The sequence below is a fragment of the Lethenteron reissneri genome, chromosome 56 (assembly GCF_015708825.2).
Source record: "Lethenteron reissneri isolate LAM-NWPU_2019-01 chromosome 56, ASM1570882v1, whole genome shotgun sequence".
Taxonomy (NCBI): domain Eukaryota; kingdom Metazoa; phylum Chordata; class Hyperoartia; order Petromyzontiformes; family Petromyzontidae; genus Lethenteron; species Lethenteron reissneri.
The window spans coordinates 6076312-6098213 of NC_083834.1; the positions used below are offsets into that span (position 1 = coordinate 6076312).

General features: G+C 52.1%; 1 protein-coding gene across 1 annotated transcript in view; it reads left to right on the forward strand.

Moving 5' to 3' along the window:
- LOC133357075 (palmitoyltransferase ZDHHC14-like) overlaps nucleotides 1-21902 on the forward strand; it is a 95570-nt gene that overhangs the window by 47336 nt on the left and 26332 nt on the right. The window contains exons 2-5 of the mRNA XM_061574848.1: nucleotides 11338-11510; nucleotides 12696-12854; nucleotides 13968-14105; nucleotides 17802-17850. Of these exons, the coding sequence (XP_061430832.1) occupies nucleotides 11338-11510; nucleotides 12696-12854; nucleotides 13968-14105; nucleotides 17802-17850 (519 nt within the window). The remainder of the gene's footprint in view (nucleotides 1-11337; nucleotides 11511-12695; nucleotides 12855-13967; nucleotides 14106-17801; nucleotides 17851-21902) is intronic.

Sequence of the window (21902 nt, forward strand, 5' to 3'; positions counted from 1 at the left end):
AGTAATGCTTTGTGCGGAAGCCAACGTTGGCTCTTCTAACAGAGGGAATAGACACTTGCGCTCCCATCATAGAAATGTGGAATTGCCCCACCTGTGGTTCGGGATGGCTCTAAAGAGGGGTATGAGCAACCGTGATGCGTCGGCGCTCGTTCCGATTCGGGAAAAAAACGTTCAGCGTCGTGGGACGCGATTCGCACGAATGACGCGATTATAAAATAAAATTAATTTGATATGGCTCCCCGTGCTCGTACACTTCGATGTGTGTCGTGAGCTGAATGGTCGACACCAGTCAACAAATCGCCGAATGCTTCTCAACTGCCGAACCAACAATTAAACTAAAATATGTTTTATTTTACCAGGTTAAGGCCCACCGCATTGTATCGTTCCTGTTCAGACGCGACGATAGTCCAATTATAAGCGGCCTATGTGGAAATTTACTGCTGCTAAATAAAATACTCTAAACGTGTGGCAATGTTGATTCTAAACGTGGAGGCAAAAACCGGGAGGACCCGGAGGAAAAATCCACGCGACCTCGGAGAGGACCTTCAAACTACTCCGAATATACAGGCGTCGGTGTCCGGATCGAACCCGCGACCCCTGTTTAGCAAACGAGGTATTTAACATGGGCACGGTGGTTTGGAGGCATGGTGGCAAGCGTGTGTGTAAATATTTATAGCGTCTCTAATCCCAGCTCGTTTGTTTCCCTCCGTGCGTGCTTGTACTTGGGGGGGGGGGGGGGGGGGTGGCGCAGCGGTTAGCGCACTGTGCTACAAACCCGGTGACCCGAGTTTCGATTCCCACTCACGGCCACTGGCACCAGTGATGAATATCCGCAGCCTGTCCCGGCCCCCGCCCCTTACGTCAAATGAGCATGTGTTGCAGCGTGTAAACATTAGCATTGGGTGGACTAAGGTGGCGGGGCGTGGTGCTGTACACACCACCCTCTCGTGTACCCTGCCGGCCTTCATAGCAGAGGTCGCAACCGGGTACCCGATACCTGTAACCTACCCGTACCCGGCCGGGTACGGGTACCCGTTTGCGACCCTGGTGCGGCCGGGTACGGGTACGGGTAGACCGTGAGTCACTGATGAGTAACTGTTTGTCACTCATTTCCCAACATCTTGTTTCTTCTAACAATTCAAGTTCCTAGAATCAACCCACCCGCGCCTGCAACGTGGCTTCATCCCAGAGGTTGCAATCAGGTACCCGATACCCGTACCCGGCCGGGTTACGGGTAGGGTACGGGTATGGCCGGGTACGGGTACCCGTTTGCGACCCTGGTGCGGCCGGGTACAGGTACGGGTAAGGAATCAAAACCCGTTTGCGACCTCTGCTTCATAGGTGCTCGCTATAACAGCAGGAATCTGTTAAAGCTACTCGGGGGGATCTTTGTCTTTGTACGTTGCATGTGGCGGCAGGGGGCCGTGTCGGCGTCACGCTTGCGCCTCTTGCCGATCGGTGACGCCGGTTTTCCTGGGTTCATCTTTGGCCACCGGTGCCCCGGGAGCGCGTGGGAGAGGCGCGCGTTTATTTTGCTTTTATTTCTGGCCGATTTTCGCCGTCGGCACCCTTGGCGAGGGCCTCCTTTAGCCGCGCCGTGAAGCCGGGCTCCCAATCGCTGCCAGGTGCCGCGGAATTCCCGCACGCGGGAAGGCACGACCGCCCCTGCAGCGGCGCATGCGACGCGGGGGTAGGGGGGCGGGCCGGAGGGGGGGCGCTGGGAAGGGTGGTAGTCGGGGGAGGAAGACCTTCAGCTGGCAATGACTAATTGTTGAAACTATGAAATGATTCGATATTTTTATTTTGGCCCGGTAAGGCCCACTGAGCTGTGCGAAGCGACCTGGCCACAAATGAAAGCTCAACAGAAGTGGCTCATCACGTGGAAATTTATTGCGGCAAAAGTAATCTTTCCATGAAGTGGTAGCTATTTTATCGACCCTCCCAGTCGTGCGCCGTGACCTCGGCTCCGCTGCCCACCCCGATTTTTTGCCCCAATGCTGCCTAAAAATACCCGGTTCCTTGCGAGCCTCAGCGGGTAACGATCAATAAGGCTCTACGGGTGGAGGTGAAAGCGAATACGGTAATGGACAAATCTGCTGACTGCTTTGTAAAATCCGACTCGGAGCCATGGTGAGAGGAAAAAGTGTGAGAATAAAAAACACCCCTCCGTAAGGTTGGTAGATATTTGGTAATAAAGTGGTGAGTGATGAGGTGGTGGATGGGCGTCTCGTAAAAAGATAATAAGCACTGTGGGTAAACGCTGAGACAGCGGCCAGCTCGAACAACCCGAGTTCGAATCCAGCGCTTCAGCCCGCCCCATGATCAGGGTTCGGTTCGTCACCCAGACCCCCAAGAGGGTTCTCTAGGGCTGCATGTCTCTCCCTTGTGGTGTGTAGAGGTTCGTAATGTGGCCACGTGTCCGAGCACTCGAGTCGGCAGATCATTGTTGGTTGTGGTTCGCTTGAGCCACCCAGACCCCTAGCGTGTTGGTGAAATTATAAAATGGGGAGAGAAAGAAAAAAGGAAAATGGGGTTGTTGTTATTTTTTGAACGTGCCAGAGATGGTGAGATTGAGTTGGGAGCTGCGGGCAGGGAGTGTGGTTTGGTGGCAACAGTGGCATTAATCTTCTTGGTTCTTTCGGTAAAGTCACGTAGAATGGAAATAATAAAATAATAAAATAAAACATAATAAAATAATTCTCATGTTTCGGCCACAACGCAAGCAGCCGTCCTCAGGTGAAGAACAGGTCTGTCGATAAGACAGTCAGAATGACACGTCCTGGGCTTGGAGCGTCTATTTAAGCTGGGAGGGAGGAGGAAGAGCGCCTTGACAAAATAATTTGCATATCAAGAGGAATTTTCGCATATTTATGGGAAATGCAAAAATAACAAAATAATAGTATTATGTTTTATTTTTATTATTTTATTATTTCCATTCTAAGTGGCATGAATGTTTGTCTGTGGTGCCTTGGTGCTGCGTCAAGTGCCTGGGGTCACGTGTGTGTGCGCCAGCGCGCCCCTCTCAAGGTCACGTGGTCACGGGGTACAGCCGCCCGCTTGGAAGACGCTGCGCTGTCGCGTCGCACCCGCCCGTGCGGCGCTTGAACTCTCCGTAAAATATTAAGGTCACAAGTCTATATCCCCAGTCCGGGGTTGGCTCAGCTATAGGTGTATCTAGATTCTAAAAGGTTTCCACGTTCAGTTGGGGGGGGCGGCGACGTTATAGGGGATGGGGCTCGGGGTGGGGGGGGTCAGGGTGTCGGCCCTGGGCCCTGCACTTTGGGGGGGCCCCGCAGCTATGGGGGGCCCGGGCTTTGGGTGGCCTCCATGTTCAGTCTGAAGACGTCGGGGTGGGGGCGTGGGGAGGGGCACGTGGTGGGGGGGGGGGGGGGGGGTGTTCCTAGAATTCCAACGTTTCAAATGGGGGTGCAGTCATTCATAGTAATACATAAATAAACAATGTGATGTATTTTCTCTGCTAAATATCAATAAAGGTGTTTTGTTCCTATGGTCTCAAAGGGGTGTGGGGTGCAATTTCCCCCATGGCCCCACCACGCGCCCCCCCCACCCCACCCTTCTGATTCAGCCCACCATCATCATTGCAAAGTCATCCCTGGTTTCGATTTAAAGCTTTCGTGACTGCAGGGATTCATCTTCTTGGTTCTTTCGGTAAAGTCACGTAGAAGGGAAATAATAAAATAATAAAAACAAAACACCTGAGGACGGCTGCTTGCGTTGTGGACGAAACGTGAGAATAATTGTATTATATTTTTATTATTTTATTATTTCCATTCTACGTGACTTTACCGAAAGAACCAAGAAGATCATCCCTGGTTGTCCGATTGATAAACTGCCTTGGCCATGTGCACGTGGAATTTCCACCTCCTGGGAGATGAGTCTCACCCCGAGGCGATGGCTTGTGAGAGCGGAGACGCTTTGAGCTGCAGGAGAATGTGCCACGTCTGGTTTTTGTTGCAGACGCTGTCATTTTTTGTAGCATTTTGTAGGCCTGTGATTATTCACGGATACACAAAAAGAAAAATCAATTCTCATCCTCGTGATGCCCGCATTACCATCCGTGAAAATCGATTCGCAATGCATCCGAATTTGATGTGATTATGTTTTCTTCAGGCTCGAATAACAATTTAGACAAAGTAGAGACGACGCTCAAAGTACCGGCGGATCCTTGGCACAGAAGAGACGAGACCGTACAGGCAACATACAACACGGATGTGTGTGGACATGAGACGGTACGGACGAGACCGTACAGGCAACATACAACATGGATGTGTGTGGACATGAGACGGTACAGACGAGACCGTACAGGCAACATACAACATGGATGTGTGTGGACATGAGACGGTACGGACGAGACCGTACAGGCAACATACAACATGGATGTGTGTGGACATGAGACGGTACAGACGAGACCGTACAGGCAACATACAACATGGATGTGTGTGGACATGAGACGGTATGGACGAGACCGTACAGGTAACATACAACACGGATGTGTGTGGACATGAGACGGTACGGACGAGACCGTAAGGCAACATACAACATGGATGTGTGTGGACATGAGACGGTACCGACGAGACCGTACAGGCAACATACAACACTGATGTGTGTGGACATGAGACGGTACGGACGCGACCGTACAGGCAACATACAACACGGATGTGTGTGGACATGAGACGGTACAGACGAGACCGTACAGGCAACATACAACATGGATGTGTGTGGACATGAGACGGTACGGACGAGACCGTGCAGGCAACATACAACACGGATGTGTGTGGACATGAGACGGTACGGACGAGACCGTACAGGCAACATACAACACGGATGTGTGTGGACATGAGACAATACAGACAAGGCGGCACAAACTACATCAAGACCCCCCCCCTCGTGTAGCAGCAGCAGCAGCACGTATAAAGGCCGGCACTGTGGCACGCGATGTGGGTTGGGTGGCCAGCACCACGCCCGCACAGATGAGATGGGCAGTAGTCCACTAGAAGGTGAAGAATGCAGTTGACGCCGGAGCGCTTCAGGCAAGACGGACAAACGCAAATAAGACGTTCATTCGAAACGCGAAGAGAGAGTACGTGTGGTACGCGTGGTACGTGTGGTACGCGTGGTTACGGCCAGCGGAAGTGAGACGCAGCACAGAGACGGTAAGAGTCGGACAACAATGAGGTGGAAGCATACGAATGAGACGGCACAAACGAGACTCGTTGCACAGGCGGTACAAATGAGACGGGGCACTCGCAAAGATCCCCCGTCTATTGCCTGTATGGACTGTTGGGGCAAGAGCTGTTAGCGAACGCCGATGAAGGCCGGCACGGCGCACGAGAGAGGGTGGAGTGGCCAGCGCCACGCCCGACTTGCACAAAGACAAAGATCCCCCGTCTAGTCTTAATACACTGTTGGGGCAAGTGCTGTTAGCGAGTAGCACCTAGGAAAGCCGGCACGGCACACGAGGGTGTGGGTGGCCAGCACCACGCTCAGCAGCCGCCTCCGTCTCCCTCGTGGCGATGTTTACTCCACACTGCACCAGGTACTCATTTGAGGCCGAGTCGACCTTGGAGGATGAGGCCCAGAACCGATTATGAAAATCGTCAGCGGTGTTGGTGGCTGTGAGCGGGAATCAAACTCGGGTCACCGACTTGCTCCACGCACACGGTGCGATCTGATACGACCTAATAATTAGAATAATTGAGTGCGCCTGCCTGCTGGGGGTTTGGCTGGTGGGTGAGTTTCTACTTGCACCGCCGTCGTGTCTCTCGCGTCCGCCGAATGGTTCGACTTGCCGCGGCACGCGCGGCTATATTTAGAGCCGACGCCAGCGCCACCGAGCGAGCCCTGGGTGGTCCGTAACGCCGTGGGTGGTGGATCTTAACTCTTTGATGACCTCATGGCGGCGCTGCTGAATGATGAAAGACGTGCCGGCCGAGTGCGAGATGTTTGACCGTGCCTCGCCACACCGGTCGGTCGCCCCGATTCGCCGCTATCTACTGCTGGAGGAAGCCCTCGCCCCTGGCCGTCGACCGTCTCGTACGGTCTAGCCGATGGCGCATTTCGTCTGGCGCCCGCCCGATGAGCTGACTTCATCAATTTATCTCTGCGGTTGACGTTCCCTCCCTTGGCTGCCACTCCTTGGTTCATCCCTCCTACCATCGGCGGTCGCCCCCTTCTCTCGCCCCCGATGGGTCCTGGGGCAAAGCACGTTTACTTTTAACGATCATCATCATCATAATAATAACCACCTCAATTTCGTAAAAGCACGTTCACATTGAAATATCTCAAAGTGCGTTACGTAAAATTTAGACTACTCTCACAGGTAAAGATGCAATCTCGGCGAAATAGAAAACTGATAACAGCGATATCAATGACTGCACTCATTCCAATAAAATAAGGAAGTATGCGAGAAGCGATTTTTTTTTTTTTACGATCAATTAACACGTTCCTGCGGAGGGAGCTGGTAGGAACGTTGGGTTGCTCGGTCAATGGCCAGGGTCAACGGCGGCGTGGTGTATTCCGCAAATATGCCCGACTGTGAGGGCGGGCACAAGCCGGCGTGAGTAGGTTATACGTTGAGGTTTATAAGGGCACCACGGGGTGAGCAGCCCCTCCCCACCCTCCCCTTTCCACCCAGCCCCACCCCTCCCATTTTTGGATGCACAATGGACGGACACAATAATCCCCTGTGGGCTGGTGGAACCAGGAGGTTCCCACCAGTATGATTTCTCTACCCTGCGTATGTTCATCTAATTAATGCGTTCTTCGTGTATCTTACATATGTTGTCGTCATTGCATCACGCGGCTACGAAGAAGAGTCACTGCCCCAAACGTCGCCAACTGCTCCGATACTTGTGGCATAGCGCTTGTACTGTTCAGCCTTTGGCGTTCTCTGGTCTGACACTGATGAGACAAAGCCATAGAGACGGCTGTCTCTGGTGTAGGCCTATCAGTTTCAAAGGCAATGCCATGTATATGATATTATCAGAGCATGTTTTCGTTGCATGTTGCTAATGGTTTCTACAGTAAATCCTTGGATTGCGAGCATAATTCGTTCCGGGAAACGTGTTTGTAATCCAAAGCACTCGTATGTCAAAGTACTCGCATGTCAGTTGTGATCACGTGACGCTCGGCAGACAAAGCGTATGCACGCGCCACTCGTTTTGCAGGACCTCGCTCGTTTATCAAATTAATATTCATTAAAAAAACGGACTGAAGGAAGGAAGGATGGGACGTACGGAAAGGTTTGAAGGAAGGATGAGATGGACGGAAGGAAGGATGGGATGGACGGGAAGGTTTGAAGGAAGGATGAGATGGACGGAAGGAAGGATGGGACTGATGGAAGGAACAAATGGAGGAAGGACTGATGGATGGATGGGCGGAAAGATGGACGGACCGCCCCCCGTGCATTCGCTTTCAGGAACTCGACAAATGCATCGCGTGCCACAAACACTGTGGCGCACGCGCGCCCTCTCTTTGTGTCCCGTTTCAATCCCAGCCAGATTCTCAGTGCTCCCATAACCCCAGGGGGGGTGTGGGGAGGGGTGTGTGTGGGGAGGGGTGTGTGTGGGGAGGGGTGTGTGTGGGGAGCGGTGGTGTAGCGGTTAGCGCGCTGCACTACGAACTTGGCGACCCGGGTTCGATTCCCGCTCACGGCCAACACCAGTGACGATTATCTGAACCGGTCCTGGGCCTCCCCTAGGTCGACTCAGCCTCAAATGAGTACCTGGTGCGGTGTGTAAACATCGCCGCTCGGGAGACAAAGGCGGTCGGGCGTGGTGCTGGCCACCCACCCCCTCGTGTACCGTTCCGGCATTCATAGGTGCTCGCTAATAACACTTGCCCCTACAGTCTGTTAAGGCTATACGGGGGATCTTTGTCTTTGTGTGGGGAGGGGTGTGTGTGGGGAGGGGGGTGTGTGGGTGGGGGGGTGTGCGTGGGGAGGGGTGTGCGTGGGGAGGGGTGTGCGTGTGTGGGGGGGCTATGTGTGTGGGGGGGCTATTTCGGGCAAAGGAAGGTGGGGCTCCCCTCTTCCTGTGCCCGAGTTGAGTGTTTATCGCCGTTTAGTAAATGCCCTCGCGGCCCCAGTGAGAGCCGAACGAGGGGGGACCATAACTGGTCAGTGAATTTCATCCCCCGCTCTAAAGCGTCCGTTTTTTATTTTTGCGCGTTGCCGGCACGGAGTTGCCCGCTCGCACCGACTGCTGGCCACAGAGGGCCCCCCCCCCGCTCCCCCCCCCGCTCCCCCCCCTCCGCTCCCCCCCCCTCTCCCCCCCCCGCTCCCCCCCCCCACCTCCGCTAGTCGCGTGCGGCCGTCGGTCACTGCGTGCCGATCCCAATCGAGTCCGTTTCTTAACGTGGTTTAGATTGATAATTGTTTTTTGACCCTTTTATCTGGCAACATAACTGACACCTTTTTTTTACAAGGAGTCATGTTTGCATAGACCACAATACCTGCAGTCATAATGCAATACAAGAAACATAACTCTGGTAATGTATGCACTGTCCTTGAAGTTGATTTACTGGCAAATGAGGTTCCAATGGTGTAAATGCTTACCCCGAGCTCTCATACTCTGATGGTGCGTTGTCTTTGAGTTGTGCACCTTTTGGCGTCATCTGGTCCAACACCATGTGAGACGAGGCTCTAAGGAAAGCTGTCTCGGGTGTGGACCAATCAACTTCAAGGACAGTGCATACATTATCAGAGTTCTGTTTTTTGTTTGCATTATGACTGCAGGTATTGTGGTCTATGCAAACATGACTCCTTGTAAAAAAAAGGTGTCAGTTTTGTTGCCAGATAGAAGGGTAAAAAAACAATTATCATATTTTTTACTGGCAAATGAGGTTCCAATGGTGGTTTATAATTTTTTCTAAGCGGCTCTTTTCGGTTGATGTCACGGGTTATCTTGATGACGTCCACCGCAAAGCGGATGACGTTGAATTGTACGAGTGCACGCGTACGTAGGCAGTACGTTCAGCTTGTTCTTTCGCGCACCGTAAGTAGGCAAACGTGCTTAGTCAGGAGGCGCGGGGGGAAGGACCGCAATTGAAAACGCAAAAAAAATGAGTTTGTCAATCTCGATGATGATGGTTTAAAAGTGGCATGGCTCCCAGTGGCTTCCTCACATTGGGAGGAAGGTGCGTTCCAGACGGCCGCAAGAAGCGCGTCTGGAAGCGCCGTGCGATGCGGTGACCGCCAGTTTTTCGATGGCCGAGCTAAAAGTGGTTACTACAGCTGTGGTCATTAACCAGAGCTGGTATTAACCAGGGCTGCCTGCCGCATTCGAACCTCGAAGCCCTGCAACGCGCTGTGCCTACCACTGGCCCCCCCGATAACTATTCAATAAACAACAAAAGATGAGCCCTTGATATTGATTTCCACGGTGGGCTCTGTGAGATGGTAGTGATTTTCTTTTTCTATCAGTCCCTTCTTAAAAAGTGCAAACTCGGCGGATGTGAACCAACGCTGCACCACGCAAACGTGGATGCATCACTTTCGACATTGTAGAGGTAAATCATTAATGAGCCACGCACATTTACATTTTATATTAAAATGAAATAGATATATATAATTAAAAAGTAACGATTTTTTCAAGTTCATAAATTGTTAATAACTGCGCATGCGATGTCCGGAACGGTACAATACAAGGTGCCAGTTTTTGGGATCTACGTTGCGTCTGTGTGCGAGGGAAAATCTGCAGAGCCGTGGACGTGATTATTTTACAGAGAGATGCTTCGGGTCTTCTCGGGTGCGACCTGTGGGTCTTCACGCGAGCCTGCGGGTCCGTGCGTGCGTCGATGCGACTGCAGCGCAGCGCGATTCAACATCGCGGTGTCTCGATGCGACCGCGTCTCCCGGCGCCGTCCCGACACGGGGGGGCGGGGAATGTTTCCTTTGTATTGAGAGCAGAGGTCGCAAACGGGTTTTGATTTTTTTACCCGTACCCGGCCGCACCAGGGTCGCAAACGGGTACCCGTACCCGGCCGTACCCGTACCCTACACCTGTACCCGGCCGGGTACGGGTATCGGGTACCTGATTGCGACCTCTGGGATGAATTAATGTTGCAGGCGCGGGTGGGTTGATTCTAGGAACTTGAATTGTGCGAAGAGACAAGACGTTGGGAAATGAGTGACAAACAGTTACTCACCAGTGACTCGCGGCCTACCCGTACCCGGCCGCACCAGGGTCGCAAACGGGTACCCGTACCCGGCTGGGTAGGGGTAGCCGGGTATCGGGTACCCGGTTGCGACCTCTGATTGAGAGGCAGTCGGTCGCGAACGGAGAGAGGACGAGGGATGGTTCGTCAGTCTCGGCCTGAACGGGGGCAGGGAGTCGGCAGCACGGTGGGCTGCGGGAAGGGTGTTTCAGACTGTGGGGGCAGCAGAGGAGAATGAGCGACCTCCCAATGAGAAACGGTTGGGTGGTGGCTTCGATAGAACGCCTCGGTTGCTGGAGCGGAGAGCGCGTGGAAGGGATTGGAGTGAGATGAGAGGTGGTAGAGTGTGTGGAGGGGGGAGTTGAGTGAGATGAGAGGGTAGCGGTAGGCAAGGGGGTGAGTTCATGGGAAGGATTCTGAAAGACCGGTGAGTGTGATCTTGATATTGATCTGGGATTGGTTTTGGAAGTCAGCGGGGGGAGGGTTAGAAGCAATCGGGGTGACGTGCTCTCAGATTCGAGGTGTGGGTGAAAAGTCTGGCGGCAGCAGCATCGCTTCGGATGGTGCGGGTAACATTTTTAATCGTGGCACCACACAATCTCTCACACCGTATCTTTGCTGAATAGAGCCTTACTCTTTGGTTCTTTCGGTAAAGTCACGTAGGTAGAAATAAACCAAAATTAATCACGATAAGCAGCACGATGTCTGCTCGCAGCAGACAATCGCGGCTATCGCGATTTTCACCTGAAGACGGGCGCTTGTGTTGCGTTCGAAACGTCGTGATTTATTTTGTTTTATTTCGATTTAAAGCTTTCGTGACTGCAGGGATTCATCTTCTTGGTTCTTTCGGTAAAGTCACGTAGAATGGAAATAATAAAATAATAAAAATGATTCTCGCGACGTTCCGGCCACAACGCAAGCAGCCGTCCTCAGGTGGAGAGCAGGTCTGTCGAGAAGACAGCGTCTGAATGACACACCCCAGGCTTGGAGCGACTATTTAAGGTATATATTTTGTTTTATTTCTACCTACGTGACTTTACCGAAAGAACCAAGAAGATGAATCCCTGCGGTCACGAAAGCTTCAATTCAAGATGGAATAAAGCCTCTTACCGAGATATAACCGCGGCCCCTCCGTCCCTCCCTCTGTCCGTCTGCCGGCAGTTGCCCGTTCCTGGCGGAGAACCTGAACCCCGCGGTGCCGGCGGTCGGCGCGGCCCTCTTCATCTTCGTCATGTGCAGCCTCCTGCGCACGAGCTTCAGCGACCCCGGCGTCCTGCCCCGAGCGGCCGCAGACGAAGCGGCCGACCTGGAGAAGCAGATCCTCGGCTCGGACGGTAAAGCGCCCCCCTCCAATCCCCCCGTGATCATTGCCGGCAAACCGCCAGCGAGTTACGGTAGCTCGCCGTGCCAACGGAACGGAGCGACGCGAGTTCTTTTGCGGTTCACGGTTGGCTATATGAGATGTTAACAGCTACATAGTTCAGTGGGGCCTTACGTGCTAAAATAAAAAATAGTTTAGTTTTTAATCGTAATCGCCCATCAACATTACCCACGATCAACATCATCATCGTCACATGTAAGTCATTTCACAACAAGTCTTAATGAATCGTGCAAATACGTGGATTATGTGACGCTTTTCCACAATCGTCGGTTGCCTTCAAGTATTTAATTAGCAAGTGCGTAGGCCTTCGTGATCAATATCATCCATAATACAGTTTTTTTTTTGGGGTTAGATCGTGTAAATATATAAATGTGTCATTTAACCCACCACCACCCGACACAGCCAACTAGTAAGGTTTGTCACGTAAACAGAGCGTGCCAATTCGTCACTAGTACAGCACTAGTGTGTGGTGTAGTGTATAGTGTAGTATACTAGTACAGCACTAGTGTGTAGTGTATAGTAGTGTATAGTGTAGTGTATATTGTAGTGTACTAGTACAGCACACCGGTTGTGTGTTGGAGAGCCAAGCCACAACATTTACAATCTGAGTATCTACTTACGTATTGGCAATCTCCTAATGCATTTCCGTTTTTAGCTCTGGCTCGTTTCTGCAATACTGTGAGCATGCGTTTCGCTCAATTTGTCCGATTTCCCGGTTCAGGCACAGTCGCGGATATCAACCGCAGCCGTTGCGCGCGAGGGGGTTTCCTTCGTCACGGCGCCACCTCTCCGAGTGGCGGAGGGGTGCGTGCCTCCGTTGCGGGGAGGGGCGAGAACGGCGGCGGCGAGCGAGAAATTGCGCTACGCCGCTGGCAGCCAGCCTCGGGGACCGGACGCGTTCGGGAAGTGAAATCCCGACGCGTGGTCGTTGTGCCACCGGTGGCGCGGCAACCTCCTCGCGCTGACGAGGCCTACGGACGAAATGCCTCTTGCAAATGTTCAACTTTTTTGATCGCGATCCACGGCGCTGTCCCCTTCTGCTCGGCGGCGTGGTTTAACCCATCGATCCCTGCCCCCCTTCAACCCCGTGCCCACCCCCCGCCACCCCCCGCCACCCCTACCCCCCTCACCCCCGCAGAGGTGGCGAACGGCGGCAACGCAAACAACTACCGGCCGCCCCCGCGCATGAAGGAGGTGAAAATCAACGGGCAGAACGTGAAGCTCAAGTACTGCCTCACGTGCAAGATATTCCGCCCGCCGCGAGCCTCCCACTGTAGCCTCTGCGACAACTGCGTGGGTGAGCGCTGGGCTGTGTGTGCTGTGAGGGGGGGGGGGGGGGGGGGGGGGTTAGGGGAGGGCGGAGCGAGCGGTTAGCGTTCGAAACGCCACTGCGCTATGAACCCCGCGAGCCGTTTGTTTCCAGATCGTGGCCAGCGTGGCGAGATGTTATCTCCCTCGCCCGGTGTACAGGAGTCCGTGGGTTCGATCCCGACCCTGACGCCTGCTGTTTATATTTGGAGTTTGCATGTCTTTCTCTTTCCCCGTGATCGCGTGGATTTTTCTCCGGGTCCTCCGGTTTTTCCCCTCCACATTTAGAATCAGCATCACCATGCGTTTAGAGTATTTGGCTGCTACAAATTTTTACGTGATGATGATGATGATGATGATAAACTTGGTTGAGCAATCATTTGTTATAGCCAAGTCACTTCTGAAAAATAGCTGCATTAGCACAGAGTGGGCCTTACCTGATCAAATAAAAAAAATAGTTTCGTTTCGTTGACGAATATCTGTACCGTTCCTCGGTCTCGCTGTAGGTTGACTGAGCCTTAAATTTGCGCTAGCTGCCTCCGGCGTGTAAACGTCGGCACTGGGGAGACAAAGGCGGCCTGGCGTGTTGCTGCCGACCCACCCCAATTGCTTGCTGTGCCGTACCGGACTTAATAGGCACTCGCTAACATCACTTTTCCAGCAGTCTGTTGAGGCTTTGCAGGGTATCTTTGATGTTTGTGTATGTGTGCGCACACACAAGGAATGATGTGGATGTATTTACGGGACCCGTTTTTGCCACTATGAAGATGATAAAGAAATAGGAGGCTTATAATACAGGATGTGTTAAGATGTTCCAAGACCAAATCGACACCTTTTTACAAAGCATCAAGTCTGCATTCACGTGAACTGTTAAAGCTTTTGCATTGTCCCTGTACTGGTCACATCTTGGCATCCTTTGGTCTCTAGCACCGGTGGGACACAAAGCCACAAGAGAGAGGGTGATGCAGACTCGATTCCTCGTAATCGGTGTCTGCGTGGCGATGTCAATGTCATTGAACAGTCTTAACGATCGCACCGCCGGTGGTGGTGGTTGTTGTTGTGTGCGCGTGTGTCTCCCGCGTGCGGTGCTGTTCGTGCGCAGAGCACTTCGACCACCACTGCCCCTGGGTGGGCAACTGCGTCGGCAAGAGGAACTACAGATTCTTCTACATGTTCGTCCTCTCCCTGTCGCTCCTCACCGTCTACATCTTCGCGTTCATCATCGTGCACATAGCCCTGCGTGAGTGGCAACCACCACCCCACCACCCACCACCACCACCAACACCGTGCAACCGCACGCGGCTCATTATTCATTTACACGATCCTTTGGTCGCCCCGTGCTCGAAGCCAACTTGCCAACATTGGCTCGGCGAATCGCGGGTCGTTGAACGGCGTAACCCGTCGGGACGAAACGCCCCCCACCCCCCACCCACCCAAAGAGGGTTACGTGCCGGAAGCACTTGGGCCCCTCGCAGGCCTCCCATCGTAGTAGCGATGACGACCGCGAGTAGCCGAAGCCTTCGGTGGCTTTCTAACGTTGCCCGCACTCTTGCTGGGACGACGACGACAACAACAACAACAAATCGATCAACGATGCCACGGATGCCCCCCCCGCCCGCTTGATTTTCCAGACGCGTCCTTCGCTGCCTAAACGCCCGCTGCCATCCCGGGTTTCCTGGAAAATGTTCACGGTTGCCGATGATAGATTTGCTTATTGACTGGATCGACACCCAGGATTCACTTACGGGGCGGGCGCTCGATGTTGCGCCCGTGACCACGTGGTCATAGCAAGGAGGAGAGGCTAGTGAAGGCCGCTTCCTGGGCAATCAAGTTCAAGTTCAAGTTTCATTTATTAGGTATTGCCCCTGTGAGCCATTCGGCTCTTGAATCGGGTGCAACCGCAACAAACAAAAAACAAAAACATGAACAAGAAAACATCTTAAAGTGAATATGTGACTGAGTGCAAACAAAAAATCCAAGAAAAGACAGCAAAATATTGCAGAAAAATCACCGTACACCAACACTGTGTGAAAAAATCCCAGTGGGATGCAAGTCAAACAACAACAACCACAAGACAACTTAGATTAAGACCATCAGTCTAACTCTGTACTACAACAAACAAACATGGCCAAACCGAAAAACTTTTCAAAAATCACCAAAATAAAGCCATAAAAGCAGTGAAACAGTGATGCCCAGGCTCGGTGCGCCTTGAGGCTACTGGGGTGCTCGCAAGCACAACGAGCGGAGCGCCGGGCAGATAAAAACGCAGCACGTTACGGACAGCTGAATTGAACTATTAAAACTGAACTAAGACTATTTGTTATTTTACCAGGTAAGGCCCACTGAGCTCTATAACTCTTTTGCTTAATATACCTAGCCACAAATGATAGCTCAATGAGAAGTGGCTTATGTGAATATTTATACCAGCCTGGCCATCTATAATAAAAGAGCATTATAGCTCATCGGATTCCTCCAGTATAAATGATTCTGATACTCTTAAATGTATATTTATGAATGTCGAGGGTCAAAACTGGAGGACCCGGAGAAAATTGCACGCGACCACGAAAACAGGCAAATTCCAAATATACAGCAGGCGTCAGGGGCCAGGATCGAAACCACGACCTCCTGTGTACCAGGCGAGGTAGTTAACATCTCACCACGGGGAGAGAGAGAGAGACACGCAAACTCCAAATATACAGCAGCAGGCGTCAGGGGCTGGGATCGAACCCACGACCTCCTGTGTACCAGGCGAGGTAGTTAACATCTCCTAGCCACCGTGATGATGATGATGATAATGAGAGAGAGAGACACGCAAACTCAAAATATACAGCAGCAGGCGTCAGGAGTCGGGATCGAACCCACGACCTCCTGTGTACCAGGCGAGGTAGTTAACATCTCCTAGCCACCACGGCGCCTCGTGACTGCAGGGCGAACGGAACCCGAGCTCTCGTTCCAAACAGCGAGACGCAATTGGTGCGGAAATATGACCCGTGAGTAGATTGTGTCGCGTGAAGTGCTGGCTAAATGCGTATTGTTGGAACGGCGCTGTGCGAGGAGGGGGGGGGGGAGCGCCTTTTCTTCCAGAGGGCAGTGTGTGCCTGAGCGTTCCTTTGTGCGCACAAAAAGACAAAGATCCCCCGTATAGCCTTTAACAGATTGTGGGGGCAAGTGCTGTTAGCGAGTAGCACCTATGAAAGGCACGGGACACGAGGGGGTGGGTGGTCAGCACCGTGCCCGGCCGCCTTTGTCTCCCCAGTGGCGATTTTTGCACACCGCACCAGGTACTCGTGTCAGGCTGAGTCGACCTAAAGGAGGCCCGGGACCGGTTCATGTATTCGTCACTGGTGTTTGGCGGTGAGCGGGAATCGAACTCGAGTCCCCGGGTTCGTAGCGCAGCGCGCTAACCACTACCGCTCGACACACAATCACACACGTGTCCTGCATTTACAGGCTGACCCGAAAAGTCAGGAGACACATTCTAAATGAATTCATTTTAACGCCGGCATGAAAGCGTTTTAGTTGTTTGTTCTTTAAGTTAACATTTTATCCACTGCTGTCATTGTTGATATCGATTTTTATTCCTGTGAGTGTCACCTGAAATCGGGGCGCTGACAAAACTCAAATGAATTGGGACAAGGCAACACAATTGAGGAATGTTCGAATTGTGTGTGTACGTTGAACTTTTTCTGCACCGTACGTAGCCAACCGTGCTAATCGGAGGTGCGAGAGGGCGCCATGGTGGCGAGATGTTAACTACCTCGCCTGGTACGCAGGAGGTCGTGGGTTCGATCCCAACCCTGATGCCTGCTGTATATTTAGAGTTTGCGTGTCTCTCTCTCTCTCATCATCATCACGTTGGCTAGGAGATGTTAACTACCTCGCCTGGTACGCAGGAGGTCGTGGGTTCGATCCCAGCCCTGACGCCTGCTGCTGTATATTTGGTGTTTGCGTGTGTCTCTCTCTCTCTCATCATCACGGTGGCTAGGAGATGTTAACTACCTCGCCTGGTACACACGAGGTCGTGGGTTCGATCCCAACCCTGACGCCTGCTGCTATATATTTGGTGTTTGCGTGTCTCTCTCTCTCATCATCATCACGGTGGCTAGTAGATGTTAACTAACTCGCCTGGTACGCAGGAGTTCGTGGGTTAGATCCCAGCCCTGACGCCTGCTGCTGTATATTTGGTACTCTTAGTTCTTTCAGTAAAGTCACGTAGGTAAAAAATGAAATGAAAATTAATAAAAAAATAAAATAATAAAATCACGACGTTTTGGAGGCAGCACAAGTCTCCGTCATCAGGTGGGACCGTCACAGCCAGATTTGCTGCATCACTTGATGCAGAAAATCTGGCTGTGACGGTCATTTTTTACCTACGTGACTTTACCGAAAGACCTAAGAGTATGAGTCCTTGCAGTCACGAAAGCTTCAAATCTAGAATGTATATTTGGTGTTTGCGTTACTCGCTCCACGTGGCCGTGTGGATTTTTCTCCGGGTCCTTCCGGGTTTGTCCCTCTACAGCTTTTGTGGACCTTTCATTTGTAAAATAAAAATAAGAAATAGTTTAGTTTTTTAATAAAAGCTGCGCGACTACTGTGTGGGTCGGCAGTGGGGAGTGCAGCAAACCCCAATGGTGACCCTACACGTTACCTGCTCTCTCCCACACCCCCATACCGCCCACGTTCACCAACCCACGCTGACCAGCGTGGCGAAGTATGGTCAAAGAAACCCCCCCCCCCTCTCCCCCGACTCATCCAACAGCGGTTCGACGACGACAAAGCAGTGAACACACGCACGCCGTGTGTACAAATAACCGTTTTCGCGCACTTTCAAATTCTCGGCCTGGGCCCCGCTTTTCAAATGGAGCGGTGGGTGTTTGTGATAGCGGCGGCCTGACCTCCCCCTCCTCCCATGTCCTCCTTCTCTCTCGTCCCGCAGTGTCTCAACGTGACGGCTTTCTGAACGCCCTCAAGGACAGCCCTGCGAGATATCCTTTCTGTGGCGTCAACCCACGTGGGCCCCCCCCCCTGACCCCCCACCTCCCGCATCCCCCCCCCCCCCACCTCCACGTCATCTCGACCGCGATTGTTGGCGTGACGCGAAATTGTTGGCCGCGTGCGACAGCAAGTTCCTCCATTGGAACCTCATTTGGCAGTAAAAAATATGATAATTATTTTTGTTACCCTTCTATCTGGCAACAAAACGGACACCTGGCGTCATCTGGTCCAATACCATGTGAGACTAGGCTCTAAGGAAAGCTGTCTCGGGTGTGGACCAATCAACTTCAAGGACAGTGCACATACATTATCAGAGTTATGTTCTTTGTTTGTATTACGACTGCAGGTATTGTGGTCTATGCAAACATGACTCCTTGTAAAAAAAAGGTGTCAGTTTTGTTGCCAGATAGAAGGGTAAAAAACCAATTATCATATTTTTACTGGCAAATGAGGTTCCAATGGTGTAAATGCTTACCCCGAGCTCTCATACTCTGATGGTGCATTGTCTTTGAGTTGTGTGCCTTTTGGCATCATCTGGTCCAACACCATGTGAGACTAGGCTCTAAGGAAAGCTGTCTCGGGTGTGGACCAATCAACTTCAAGGACAGTGCATACATTATCAGAGTTGTGTTTATTGTTTGCATTACGGCTGCAGGTATTGTGGTCTATGCAAACATGACTCCTCGTAAAAAAAAGGTGTCAGTTTTGTTGCCAGATAGAAGGGTAACAAAACAATTAGCAAGTTCTTCGTTTGACGTGCCACAGCCCGAGCAGGAGATGCTGCGTTCCCGCACGGCACCCCGCGCCGCGTGCATTACGTGGCACAAGTAAGTGACTAAAATCGATGCAAATTAGAATCGCATTTGTATGTAAAAATTTGAATCGCGTAACATTCGAATCGTCCCATGGCGGGACAAAGGTCTGAGATGAGGATAGGCCGCCGCGTCACTGTGTTCCTGTATCATTCCGCCGACCGTATCGCCATCGCTCAGCCGGCCAGCTCAAGAAAGTAGTCCGTTGTTGAGCGCTCAGAAACCGCGTTATAACGCGGGGAGGGGGGTGGGGGGGTGCTCTCCGTGTTTATAACGGCGCGTGTTTCCGCGAAACGTGTCCCCGAGTGGAAGAACCACCCATGTTGTGTACGTACGTTCGTGCCGTGGAGAGCAGGGCACCACAGTGGCTAGGAGATGTTGACTACCTCGCTTGGTATACAGGAGGTTGTGGGTTCGATCCCGACCCTGACGCCTGCTGCTGTATATTTGGAGTTTGCGTGTCTCTCTCTCTCCCCAACGTCGCATGGATTTTTTCTCCGGGTCCTCCGGTTTTTCCTTCCACATTTAGAATCCGCATCACCACGCGTTTGGAGTATTCGTCTGCTAGAAATGTCCATGTGATGATAAAAACCACTTTGTTGAGCTATAATTTGTGACCAGGTCGCTTCTGAACTGGACCTTATGTGGAAAAATCCAAAAAGTTTAGTTTGATTTCTAGTTTGAGATGAGAAAGCTCAGATGTGGCGAGCCGGCGGATGAATGTCATCTTAGCGAAGACGTCTCCTTTACGAACGCGCGCGCGGAATAATCCTCATCCGAAGCCCTTCAGACGCAATCTCGTTAGTGCCGAGACATTCCGACGTGGCTTAATTGCGTGAGCCATTTGAGAGGTGGGGGGGCGGGGGGGGGGGCATTGTCCGACACGTTATCATCCCCGGGTTGGGCGGAGCGAGAAGCCTGGAGACTCAGCATGAGCCGCAGCAATCGCAATGGGGGTTGTGTCCAGTGCTGCGCTTATCTCTGGCAGACAAATTAATCCCTCCCGGGTCAACAGTTGAAAGGTAAATATTGCAATGTCAAACACAGATAAAATGGTAGAGTGCAAAGCAGTGAACATTTTATCAAAGTTCGATTTAAAGCTTCTTTCGTGACTGCAGGGGTTCATCTTCTTGGTTCTTTCGGTAAAGTCACGTAGAAGGGAAATAATAAAATAATAAAAATAAAACAATCAAATAATTCTCACAACGTTTCGGCCACAACGCAAGCAGCCATCCTCAGGTGAAGAACAGGTCTGTCGGAAAGACGCCAAATTCTCCTGAGGACGGCTGCTTGCGTTGTGGCCGAAACGTCGTGAGAATTATTTTATTATGTTTTATTTTTATTATTTTATTATTTCCCTTCTACGTGACTTTACCGAAAGAACCAAGAAGATTTTATCAAAGCGTAGAACATTTGGACTTGGCAATATATTTCATGGCATGCGTGCAGTAATACTATGCACGTGTGTTGAACTTCTTTGGAAACGTACGTAGCCAACCCGTGCCAATCGGAGGTGCGGGGGAAGGATAAAAAACTAAACACAAAAAGCAGGTATGAAGAAAAGAGTTTAAATCCACGGCTCCAGTGGCTTCCTAATATCGGAAGGGAAGAGCGTTCCAGACGGCCGCAGAAGCAGCGCATCTGAAAGCGCCGGGCGTGTTGATGCGGTGACCATCGCCTTTGTTCGATGGCTGAGCCTAAAGCCGCTGCTGCCGCTGCGAGGATGACCGGAGTTTGCATGATGATGGTTTATAGCTCCTTTACGAGGTCAGCGAGGTATCGTGGTTCAGTTGCAGAGGTCGCAAACGGGTTTTGATTCCTTACCCGTACCCGTACCCGGCCGCACCAGGGTCGCAAACGGGTACCCGTACCCGTACCCGGCCAGGTACGGGTACCCGTTCCCTACCCGTACACGTACCCTACCCGAAATGAGTGACAAACGGTGACTCACCAGTGACTCACGGCCTACCCGTACCCGGCCGCACCAGGGTCGCAAACCGGTACCCGTACCCGTACCCGGCCGGGTACAGGTTGCCGGGTATCGGGTAGGGTACGGGTATCGGGTACCCGGTTGCGACCTCTGTTCAGTTGTGGCAAGCACTTTGTGTGTAATAGCCAAGGGGATGGAATGCGTCACGAGTAGGATGTCAACTGGGGAGACTGAGCGGGCGCGGTGTGGATTGTTGCGTCGCGGTATCGGGAGGGGGGGGGTGGCATTGGCTTGGGATGGGGGGCGTGGGAGGACTTCATCCAGCAGTGGATTGATCACTTCTGACGACAGCGACGCTCGGAGTCTCCAACCCACTGCTCGGAATTGAAAGCGGAATCCCAATTAGGGTCGGGCGCGTGACATCGGAGGGGAACATCAAACCTCTCAAGGGAGTTGCCGCTGCGAGAGAATGAAATGCGACTCTTCCGCTCGCGAAGTCTTATTTGCTTTGCATATTTATCGCCGCTTGCGATGTGTGCCGACGGCGGTGCCCGTCGCAGTTTCTCTCTCTCCCTGCCTTCCGATGCATTAAATTAAATCCGCGGCAATCTTCACGTTTCGCAAACGACACCGCGGGCCGTTTCGTGGTGACTTCAACGGGCGATTTGTTGCAAAAATCTTGATTTGAAGCTAGCGTGACTGTGGGAATCCATACTCTTTGGTTCTTTCGGGAAAGTCACGTGGGTAAAATTTTTTATTTTTTAAAAGGAGGTTCCTCGTAAATTTTTAACGGGCGACCGCCCACCCCCCCCCAACAAACACTCTGCGCCAGTCCACGGCATTCGCTGTGTGCCCCCCCAAACGGCTCCGCCGTCGGGGGGGGGAGTGGGGGGCTTTGGGCTTTGTTGGCGAGTTTGCTACGAGTCTCTCCACCTCCACCTCCCCCACCACCAGCCTGGTATGCAGGAGCAGGAGGTCGTGGGTTTCATCACGAGCCTGAGGCCCGCTGTGTACTTGGGGTTTGGGTGTTTTCTCCGCAACAGCGTGGTTTTTTCTCCGGGTCCTCCGGTTTCCCCCCCCACAGTTAGAATCGGCATCACCGCGCGTTCAGGGTAGTTGGCTGCTGCTATACGCTTCCACACGATCATTTGCGATAGCCAGGTTGCTTCTGAAAAAGAGCCAGGCCTTACCTGGTAAAAATAAAAATGTTTTAGTTTAGTAGTTTAGTTTGTCTGTATCTGTCACGGAGATAGAATTTTTTATGTTTTTGTTTAAAGGAGGTTCCTCGTAAATTTTAAAC